This window comes from Tetrahymena thermophila (assembly GCF_000189635.1).
Source record: "Tetrahymena thermophila SB210 genomic scaffold scf_8254813, whole genome shotgun sequence".
NCBI lineage: Eukaryota > Ciliophora > Oligohymenophorea > Hymenostomatida > Tetrahymenidae > Tetrahymena > Tetrahymena thermophila.
The window spans coordinates 423,922-436,115 of NW_002476569.1; the positions used below are offsets into that span (position 1 = coordinate 423,922).

The following is a 12,194-nucleotide window of genomic DNA, read 5'->3' on the forward strand; positions in this document are numbered from 1 at the left end:
AAATTTAGACTGTCATATAATCATTTTTAAATAAATATTTTAAAACTTAGGACAGCTATATAATTGAAATAATTTATTGTCTTTTTTTATTCATTTTCTTGGTTTTAATATTAATTTAAAGCAAAAAGATGGGTCATAGAAGTAAATACAAATTGATAGAAGGAGAATTAAATATAAATTAATGAAGTATTTAAAAAATGTATGCTTAAGTTTTAGTTATAAATGCAATAAGTTTCCAATTTATTGAAAAATACTTTATTATTATAATTACAAAGAATTCTTAATTAAATTTCATGAAAAATATATATTTATCAATAAAGGTATATTTTGATAATCATTTTTTTAGTAGTGTCTTCAATCATTAATTAACCAGCCATAGATTTCACTGCTTTATTTACACTCTTTGATTTTAGTAAATTAAATTCAATATTTTATCTCTTAGTTAAAGGAACCAGGTATTGATTTATGTATTAGAAATTTTGGTTCAATAAAGAATTGTAGATCTAGTTTTAAAATTTTGTTGCTTGTTTTAAAAATAAAAATTAAATTTACAAACCATTGCAAACTGATTAATTTATTTTATTAAATTTTAGTAAAAATATTTAGATTTTCACCTAAAATCAGTTTAAACCTAAAAATATCCATTCTATCCTGTACTTTTAGATCAATAGTAGAAGTATATAAAATATATTGATATTATAAGCAATATTATTTAGTTTAATTAGTTTAATCAATAAATAATATTCAAATTGAGATTCAATTAAATATTATTAAAACCTAGAAGTGTGATAATCTTTTTTAGAAATAATCAAATCAAAATGCTTATTTTTATCATAAAATTATTTTGTGTGCTTATATATTGAAATATAAATTGTAGAAATTAAAAATTATTTGGAATTATATTTTTGAAAGTGAAATACCTTTAATATTGATTTTTTAATGATTTTACAATATTTATAATCAAATAATCTGTATTTAAGTTAGAAATTTTAATTAGAGAGAAAGTTAATTCTTTAAAAAAGGATAAGATTTTTTAATTTCTTATTTATTAATAGCATTTTTAATTTATCTTCACTATTTACTTAAATTCCTCCATTCTAAAGTGAAAAATTAATTTAAAAATAAAAGAAAATCAAAAGCAATTTAAAAAAGGAAAGAATAAAAATATGGGGAAGATCTACTTATTTATTTTTATTATTTAAGTAATAAAAGGGTTTTCATAATGTATTATTGGCTGCAAAGAATGTTATTAAGATTAGTATAGTGGAGTTTCATCTTGCAATTAATGTTTTGAAGGATACTAGTTAGATAAATCGAACAAAACATGCATATATTAAAGCTGCCTTCCTAATCTCTACTTTTAGAAAGACACCACTTAACAAAATGATTCAATAGGAAGTTGTTAATCGATTTGCGAACCATTATTTTATGGAAATACTTAGTCGAATACATGCCAATAACTGATTCAGTGCTCCTCTTCCTATGCAACAAGCAATAACTTATAAAATTTAGGAATTCCTATTGATTTCTTTATCTATTAATAACTCTACTATGTTTCTCTTTAGTTAGGCTATCTTTCAATATATGATAAAAACGGAATGTTTTTGATTAAAAATTTGAGTTATCTTTAGGATGATCTGTAAATATTAAATATAAATGGAAATATTATAGCTTTGAAATAATCATAGTCAATTGAAATTTGGGACATCATAAATGAGAGTAGAAATCAGATTTTTACATCTCAGCAGATATTAATTAATTAACAGACGCTTGTTAGCCTTTGGAATAAAAATTAATTTATAATGATATATAATTTAAATAAGTAGATTGCAACATTTTAAGTTATTTATGATATTAGCTAATAGCAGTCATTTGTTTCCAATCCCATCTAAATAATATACTATCAAACATTTATTCAAATTTTAAATGATTTTATATTTATGGGAAATTCTACCAATTTAATTGTTTATTAATTGAATTTATAATATAATGAAAATTAATTAAATTTTGAACAATCTTTTGTTTGTAACTTTAACTAACAAGTAAGTTTTCTCTCTGTCATTTAGACTCCGTTGATGGATGTATTTTTTTCAGTATTCAGCGATTAGATTGCAATCGTTAATTTAACAAACAAAAGTTGTTCAACTATCATCTAACTATCTTAAATTCAAAAAGTTAAGTTAGTAGTTCCTGGTTTAGTGTAAAATGATTTTCATTTAATCATTCTAAAACAAAACTCCCTTGTAAATTATAAATGGATGGATGGGACTTAATTCACTATCAAACTTGATATTAGCAGCTAAGATAAAATAATTGATTTTGATGTTGGAAATTTTTCAGGATTAAGTAATCAGCTTTTTATCATAGTAAACCAAACATTGCAGATATATAACTATAATTATATTTTAGAAATGCATGATTAATTGAAATAAATTATTTCCCTAAATTTTTCTTTTTAATCTGTTAAGAAAATGCCTATTTTACTATAAAATTAAACATTTGAATCTTAGATGCTTTTTGAAATTGCTTTTTTTTCTAAATCTTCAATTCAGATAATTGCTAAAGACATTCTTAATCCTCTTTCTTTAAACAAAAAAATAATAGAAAATTTCAACTTACCATTCCCCACTCCTATAAGTTAAGTAAATTAATTGATTTAAGTTTTTTCTCCACCTATTCTAACTTCTTGCCACTAAAATGGTGATTTTATCTTTTACGATACTTCTAGACCAACGAGAATTCAGTTGATACAGAGAAAAAACTTTAACAATTAAGCTTGCGTACAAATGGAAAGATTTTTCAATAATAAAATAATAGCACTGACTAGTTTATAGGTTCTTTTGATTGATCCTTCTCAATAGATAGTCAACAATTCTTTAAATAATTTAACTAATATTATTTAAATCACATCAAATTATGATAAGCTGGCAATCAATTATAATAATTGCATATAAATTTTTTCAACAGAATTTATAAGCATATTCGTTTAATGTTCAAATAATTTTTCTAGTAACAATCTAAATATAGCACTAAATAACGATTTGAAACTTATCACTCAAAAAATATAAGCTATTTTCATTTATTAATTAAATTTAACTGACTAATCCGCTTCTTTAGTTTACTCTCTATCACAGACAAGTAATATATAGTTCGTAAATTTCTTTAAATAATTCATTTCAGATTAAAGTAATACACTTAATAGCTATGTAATTGAAGAAATAATACTATTTGACTCTTTATCTAATTTAAGTTTTTACAATATTTCTCTTTTGCAAACCTGCACACCTTTTAATCTGAATGTTAAAAGTATTTTATAAGTAAAAAGAGTTTTAAATGACAACAGCGCTTACTTTATTGCAGGAATAGATATTTTAAGTGGTTTGTATGATATGATTTTAATTTTAAAAAATAGCAATTAGCAATTCCTTATAAATTCAGCCCCTTTTAAACCATCTATTGAATAACCTTTTAAAAAGATAAATGGAAAAGGAAATATTTTTTATAGTTATAAATATAAGTTTAATTTAAATTTTTTTAGTCTTCTTAAAGAGTATGAGATTGATCCTAATAGAAACATTACCTACATATATGGACACGATTATCTTTATGGTGACTATGCAACATATCCATTAAATAATATTGAGTCTAGCTCCTCGACTCTTTTATGTAGATATGGTTCTTAATCAGGTTTAATTTATATCGCTAAATTCAACCAATATAGATATACAGAAATCTCTACAAAGTAGATGTTATCTTCATCTGATGCCACTGACTAAATTATAGAAATTATTTAAAGCGCTTACCTTGGAGTTTATTTTGTGAGGACTATTAAAAAAATTACCTCCTATAATTTATTTACAAATGATTTTATAGAAGAATTAACTCCAACAATACCTACAAATCAATCTTTTTCATAAATTAGCTTAGTATAAGGAACTCTTAGTGTTATATGCTGGAGTTAGTAATAAGTTCTTTTAGTAAATTACGAATAAACTTCTTCCTAAAAATACTACTTCAGTAATATGAGCTTAATAAATGGATGGTTGTATGATTCTAACTAAAATGTTTTCTATATCTATGGTTCTAGTTTTTCAAAGCTTGATCCTTCTTTGAAAATTTTGAACTCAATTTTCCAATTAAATTTAACAAAAGTTTAATTTCTTTAATGCTAAATGACAAATAATCTAATAATATGTAGTGTTTCTTTAAACTCATTTGTAATTATGAATAAAACTTCTCTAGATAATTCTTAAATCTAAATAGTTTAAGTAAATGGGTTTACTAGTTAATTTTAAATATTTCTAGATGAGTAATATCAGAATATTTTCTTATTTTCTAGCATAATATCAATTTATAATTTTAATGGAGTTTTTAATACAACTTATTCGCTAAAAACTCAACTTACTTCATGCAGTATCTAACAAGGATTCTTACTATTTTCATCATAATAATGTAAATTATTAAAAGATTATTCTTTTTATTTAAATAAAAATGATAGTAAAAATATAATCTTTAAAGTTTTAATTATAAAATTTTGAAAATTAAAAAATATTTAAAAAAAATAAATTATTTTAAAAAAATAATATTTAATTTTAGAATTCACAATTTATATTATGTAAAATATTTTTAAAATTTTAAATATTTAATAAATTAATTTTAAAACCTAGTTATTTACTTTATTTACAGAGATACTTTGTAACTTAGATAAAATTTCATTTCAGGACCTTCAGGATTAAATATAATAAATTATATTTATGTAGACTACTTACAGCAAATAATATTATATGCTAACTAGTACTTATTTGCTTAGATCTATATTTATGATTCTTAGACTCTTTAAAACATTGCAAAAATAAATGGATCCTTTGCTTAAAATCAGATAGGTTATGTTGTGTAGATGTATTTTGATCCATTTTCAACAACACTATTATACCTTGATACTTAAGGTAACTTATATGTTATGTTCCCTTATTAAAGTAATTCTATTTAAAATAATTACAAAATAACTGAAATAATTGATAGAAACGAATAATTAGTTAGCTTTTCTTTTGATAAAGTTACCAATAATCTCATTGTGTATAGTACTAGTGCAGTTTACTAAATAAATTATAGTACAGCAGGGAATTAATATGAAGCTTAATTGAACGAACCAGCTAATTTATTTTCAACTATACCATTGAATTCTCAACTCTTAGATTTTTTGATTTTTAATACTGATAATACAATTTTTAGATACTCAAAATTCCACATAAGTTACGAAACAGTTTTGGAGGGTTCATAAATTGTTGATATCATGTATAATTGTTAATCTGATATATTAGTTATAGCTTAAAAAAATGCAGTATTATTTTACTAGTAATACTAATATTCAAAAGACAATCAATAAATTTCTAATATTTTTAGTATCTAAGAAATATAATTCAATAAATTCATCCTTTCTAATGTCTATCTAACTCTCGATAAAAAAGTAATTCATTGTGACCTAAAGACTGGTTTAATAATTAGAACTTTTTAGTTATAATCTTCAGTATTAGTAACTTAATTCTAATCTAATAAAAATTAAGATTTAATTTTCTTTGGTCTCAGTGATGGTTAAGTTTTGTAATATAACTTAAGTGATTAAAGTGTATTTTACTATCCAGTTTCTGATGCTAGTTTTAATACTTCTATAATAAATATTATTTTAGATGAATCAAAAAAACCATAGCAGCAAGCTTTTTTTGTCTCTAATGGAGGGATTTTAATACAAGTTGATTTTGTTATAAATAAAATAATTTCTAAAATAAATCTAATTAATTTAGTCAATGAAGAAAGTGAAATACAACTAGTAGATTTTTTGGTAGACCTGGTATTCTCTAGATACATATTTTTCTTTGATGGATAAAAAAAAGTTTATGTTTGGAACTATTAAACCAATAAACAAGAAGATTACCTAGCATTAACAAACAACCATGGAAATAAAATTACTTTAATATAAGGATAATTTGTGATAACTTCTTGCAGATTCCAGTTGAACATATACAGCATCTAAAAAAAGATTAAATTACTAACATTAATTTAGAGAAACTTTCGAGCTGATATTATTACAAACTTCTAGATTATTGACAATAATATTATTATTATTTTCTTTTAACTAAAATATGAAATTATTTTACTTAAAAATAATTAGAATAGTTTAATATCATAAAAATAATTCAATTATCCAAAGTTGCTGGGTTATATTTATAACTAATCTAATAAATTTTTAAAAATTTATGGATTACATTAAGGAGGAGTTTTTGAAGACAATTATAGTCTATCTATTTATAATTAGAATTAAACTCAATCTGAGTGCTCTATAATATTGAATAATGATGTGTAACAAGTAAAACAACAGATATTGAATGTAGTTCCAAAATAAACTGTTGTGAATCAAATATAAGGATTAACTACTTAAAACTAAGTTAACTGGACAAACTTAATTTTTTTAGAAATAAATAACCAATAATTTATGAATGTAATTTAATTTATTTCTTAAAATTAGATCTCTAACTCCTAATTCATATTTTCTCCGCAAACTGGTACTTAAAACGATCTTCAATTATAAAACAACACATTTTCTATATTAAAATAGCAAATTCTTTAAATATTTAACTATAATTTTGTTTTCAGTAACAATAATAATTAAGCAATTTAAATTACTCTTAATTAAAATACTCAGTATGTTACTTGGTAAAATATAAGCATAGTTAATTAATGCATAGATAATGTAAACATCTAGATTGCTAATATTTAACAAATAATTTTATAATCAATAAAATTATCTTAATTAAAACTGTGCAATTAATCAATAAATTAGAATTAATCTTCCACTTTGTTTAGTTTCTAAAACGTATCGAAAATTATTATTTATGACTTGGACATCTCATAAAATAGTTTCCTTTAAAAGACCCAAAATATTCTCTTTGATTTTAAGCAAATAGATAATATTTTTATAGATGGAATAAATGTCAAATTGAATATAAATATAACAAGCTTTTTTTCTTTTACATAAATTTAAAATGTTACAATCTAAAACTCCAAAATTTTGTTAAATACAAATGAAAATTAATAAGCAAACAAGAGAAGATAATTGGCATAAACAGAATCTTTAGAAAATAATTCTGTTTTTAATTTTTTTGGATGTTAGTTTGTTTCTCTTTCAAATTCATAATTTTTATAAAATCAATAAATATCAATTATTTACTATTTAAACCAATATTTTCTTAATAATAAACTTACCACGTTTTATAATGACTAAGTCTAATTAAATTAATTAAATTTTACTTCAAATAAAATAGAAAATTAACATCTTATAATGATTCAAAATACTTTTATTGTATTATACCAAATAAATTATAAAAACAATTCAGGAAGCTTCTAACTAAGCCAATAATAAACAATCTCAATATAAAGCTCAAATTTTTCTTTTAACTAAGCATAGAATGGTGGAGCACTCTTTTTTTTAGGAATCTTGTAGTCAGTTAGTTTTATTAACTCTTAATTTATTGGAAATTCTGCTACAAGCAGTGGCGGAGCTTTTTACTTTGCAGATATTGGTAATTGCTAAATTATTTTTGATTCAAATTCAAAAGTAAGTAAGAACAAGGCCTTGATAGGAGGTGGATTAAGAATCATTCAAAGTAGCTCTATGAATTTTAAATTTCCTAAAAATTTTCCTTTTTAAAAAAATATTTTCTAAAATGAAGCAGAAATATATGGAAACGATTCAACTACTTACCCTTAATAGCTTTAATTATAGAATGTATAAGGTTAAAGCAAATAAAATATGTATTAATTTAACTTTTAAGAAAGTACAAATTTTATTCCTTAAGCATATTAATCTTAATTTTCAAGATATGCTCATATAAAAGATTTTTAGAGCGGAGGCTAGCTTATTTTAAGAATTTTTGTTTTAGATAACTATAATCGTTCCCTTTCATTTTCTTAAGAAAAGCTCCTTGGTGAATTATATCCAAGTGATATATAGTAAGAATTGAAAGATATTTATATCAGTATTAATAACTTAGATGTACAGCTTAGTTAATTAATTGGATAAAGGATATTAGATTACAACTAATACAATAGTACTAGCTAAGCTTTTGAGTTAACAAGTTTGCAAATTTTAGCACAACTCTAATCAAATTAACTATTTGTTATAAGTTCTAGCATTTATACTAAATCTGAAGAATCATATCCTGTATTACTTTCTATTTACTTCAGATAATGTTAATTAGGAGAAATAATCTAATCTGTTACAAATGATATTATGATATGTAAATACTGCTAAGAATAAACATACTCACTAATTGACCCTCAAGTTTTATTTAAATAGTAATTAGATTAAAGTAATTTAATAAAAAATGAATGTAATACGTGCCCACCTTCTGCTTCTAGTTGTTAAGGAGCCTCTATTAATCTTAAAAATGGCTACTGGAGGTCAAATAATTTTACTGATCAAATACTATCTTGTGATCCTTAAATTGGTTCGTGTAAGGGGGAAGATCCTAATAGTATAAATTATTGCTCTGTTGGTTACATAGGCCCTCTCTGTTAGTAATGTGATATAACAGGAGAAATTTGGTAAGGAGCTCGTTATTAAGAAGCAATCATGAAAGGTTTCTGTGAGTAATGTGCAGGAATCTATTTTTAGTATGCTTTCCTTACCTTAAAGTTTAGCATAATGGTATTTTACTTTTTTTTCAGCATGTAAGTTTTCTTAATGCAGTTTAAATTTACTTAAACATGTTACTATTTAAGAATTTTGAAAATTTTACCAATCTACAAAAATTCAATCAATGATTATTCTGGATTTCAAATTAAGATTATCATCAATTTCTACTAGCTGTCTTCTATTTTGTTTCCAAACTCATAATTTATTCCAGTTTATTTAAGCTTTTTGAATAATTTTGTAGGTCAAACAAATAGATAATTATCATTAGGAGTAAATTGTATATTACATACTAAATTAATTGAATAATTTGGCTAAGTAATCGTTTAAGAAGTATTTCAATTTCTTATTCCTTAAATGATTATTATCGTAGATTTTATTATTCTTTTATGGTTATAATACTTTACCTACAGTAAAATAAAATCCTACCATTATTTTATGATCTTTCACACGCATTTTATTTTCTTTTAAGTTGGATAAATATAATATTTTACAAAATCTCTAACCTGCACAAAAATAGGTAATTAACTTTATAATCCATATGATCTTAGAATTAAATGCTATGATGCTGATACCTTAAAATTTAATTATCCATTTTCTATAACTATTCTATTATTTAGAACATTCTTACCATTATTAGTATTATATAATATTAAAAAAAATAAAAATAAGCTAAATGAATGCACAATAAAGTATAAATATGGATACTACTACGAAGAGTTTTAAAGAGAGTACTATTATTGGGAATTTATTAGAACTTACCTTAAAATATTACTTATCTACATTTACACTATTATCTAACCATATTATTAAATTACTTCATTAGTTGGCTCATTAATAATAATTGGCTTATATCTTAAAGTAGTTTAGTAAACGAATCCATTTTTTTCAAAAACTCTCTAAAAAAGCGAAATATTATGTTACTTATTAATAGTTATAAAATTATTTTTATCAGGACTCAAATTAGATGGTGATAATAAATCTATATTATTTGCTAATATGATCTAATTTATAATAGATTATTCATTCTTTTCTTACTGCTTCTTTTCTATTTTGCTGTTAAAAATCAAGAGCAAAAGTTCTAAATTAGGAATGTTTTTGATGATGTTGATTACAAAAATACTTCCTAAAAAATGCTATGAAAGCTTATAGAATAATATCTCTTTTAGAACATTCTATCTTTGGAGACTCATTTATAGAAATTTAGCTGTGATCACAAAATTGAAACCTGAATTGTATTCAAATATCTCTCAATTAAATATGTCCAAAAAAGAATTGAGTCGAATTACTTAGAAAAAAAAATGTAATAATTTATTTTTTTATTATTTTTATAGATTTATTTGAATTTTGTTTATATACTATAAAGCATATGTAGCTAAAAAAATTGTAGGCTTAGAAAATACTCAAACACTGGAGGATAAAAGTTTAATAGGAGGAAGTCCATTCATTAGTTAGATTACATAAAATTACTCATTTATAAAGCGCCCATAATAAACAGTAAATCCTTTGAATATCTTATCGAATTCAATATACTAAACTAGATTAAATACTTTTTAGTAAACAAAAGATATTAGTAAATAAAAATCAAAAAAAATAGAGGTACTTGACTTGTCTGATATTTCATGAGTGATTTACTAATTTTTTTTATTCATGCTTATATTTTATATTTAGCTTTCTTAATTGTATATTAAACAGTAAAATCAAATATTATAAATAAATAAATAAATAAATAAATAAATAAAACTTTTAGGAATTGCATGAGTTAAAAGCAAATTTTCTAAATATTTGCTTTACTAAAAATTTGATTAAATTAAAATCAGAATTTATAATATTTTTGTAAAAACTCTATCCATATATATTTTCTAAAGTTTTATTTCATTCATTTTTTTCTTTCTACTTTATTCTATTTTAGTAAATTAACAATTAAATCAAAAATTAGAAACTAATATTTGAAATATTAATATTTAATCAAATATTGATAGAAATATTCTGAATTATTCTTGTTAAAAAAAAATAAATAAATATACTTCTTGTTTAAATTATTTGAAATATTTATATTTTTATTTAAAATTTATGAGTTTATATTAAGTCATTTAACATTATTCTTAAAATTAAATACTCTAAATCCTCATTAATTAATGGCACCCCCCGCCATCTTTGAAGCCTACTCTGAGACCCATAAAATCCTTTTTACATGATTGTAGAAGTAAAAAAAAAATTATTATTTTACATAATAATACAATAATTAATTTAATCAATAAATAACATTTTTTGAAATAATCAATGTTTTTTTTTTAATTATTTTGTATGTTAAAAAAATTATTTGGAATAAAATTTTTGAGAGTGAAATGCCTTGAATGTATATTTATCATCAAATAATCTGTATTTAAATAAGAAATTTTTATTAGAGCGAAATTTAATTAAAATGATAAAGGTTTTTTAATTTGTTTTTTATAAAGAGCAAGCATCTTATAAATTATCTTTAGTTTAAACTTAAATTCATGCATTCTTATGAATAAATAAATCAAAAATAATAGAAAATTAAAAGCAATTTAAAAAGGAAAGAATAAAAATATGGGGAAGTTCTACTTATTTATTTTCATTATTTAAGTAATAAAAGGGTTTTCAGAATGTATCACTGGCTGTAAGGAATGCTATTAAGATTAGTATAGCGGAGTTTCATCTTGCAATTAATGTTTTGAAGGATACTAGTTCGATAAATCCAACAAAATATGCATATATTAAAGCTGCCTTCCTAATCTCTACTTTTAGAAAGACATCACTTACCAAAATGATTCAATAGGAAGTTGCTAGTCTATTTGCCAACCGTTATTTTATAGAAATACTTAGTCGAATACATGCCAATAACTGATTCAGTGCTCCTCTTCCTATGCAACGAGCAATAACTTATAAAATTTAGGCATTCCTATTGATTTCTTTATCTATTAATAACTCTACTATGTTTCTCTTTAGTTAGGCTATCTTTCGATATATGATAAAAACGGAATGTTTTTGATTAAAAATTTGAGTTATCTTTAGGATGATCTGTAAATATTAAACATAAATGGAAATATTATAGCTTTGAAATAATCATAGTCAATTGAAATTTGGGACATCATAAATGAGAGTAGAAATCAGATTTTTACATCTCAGTAGATTTTAATTAATTAACAGACGCTTGTTAGCCTTTGGAATAAAAATTAATTTATAATGATCTATAATTTAACTAATTAGATTGCAATGTTTTAAATTATTTATGATATTAGCTAATAACAATCATTTGTTACCAATCCCATTCAAGTAATATGTAATCAAAAATTTATTCAAATTACAAATGACTTTATGTTTATGGGAAACTCTACCAATTTAATTGTTTATTAATTGAGTTTTTAGTATGAGGAAAATTAATTAAATTTTGCATAATCATTTATTTGCAATTTTAAATAACAAGTAAATTTTCTCTCTGTCCTTTAGACTCCTTTTATGGATGTATTTTTTTCAGTCT

General features: G+C 22.3%; 2 protein-coding genes across 2 annotated transcripts; both read left to right on the forward strand. All coding sequences in view use genetic code 6, as the record gives it.

Annotated features, from left to right (window-relative positions):
* Nucleotides 1-2,258: 2,258 nt before the first annotated feature.
* Nucleotides 2,259-8,820, forward strand: TTHERM_00364260 (hypothetical protein; the record flags this gene model as incomplete). Its single annotated transcript, XM_001007438.2, has 6 exons — nt 2,259-2,346; nt 2,410-4,452; nt 4,668-5,848; nt 6,524-6,650; nt 7,320-8,704; nt 8,779-8,820. The coding sequence occupies 6 exons, from the start codon at nt 2,259-2,261 to the stop codon at nt 8,818-8,820; spliced, it is 4,866 nt and encodes a 1,621-aa protein (XP_001007438.2).
* A 307-nt stretch (nt 8,821-9,127) lies between these two features.
* TTHERM_000364288 (transmembrane protein, putative) lies at nt 9,128-10,315 on the forward strand (the record flags this gene model as incomplete). Its single annotated transcript, XM_012795466.1, has 2 exons — nt 9,128-9,992; nt 10,056-10,315. The coding sequence occupies 2 exons, from the start codon at nt 9,128-9,130 to the stop codon at nt 10,313-10,315; spliced, it is 1,125 nt and encodes a 374-aa protein (XP_012650920.1).
* Between the last annotated feature and the right edge of the window lie 1,879 nt (nt 10,316-12,194).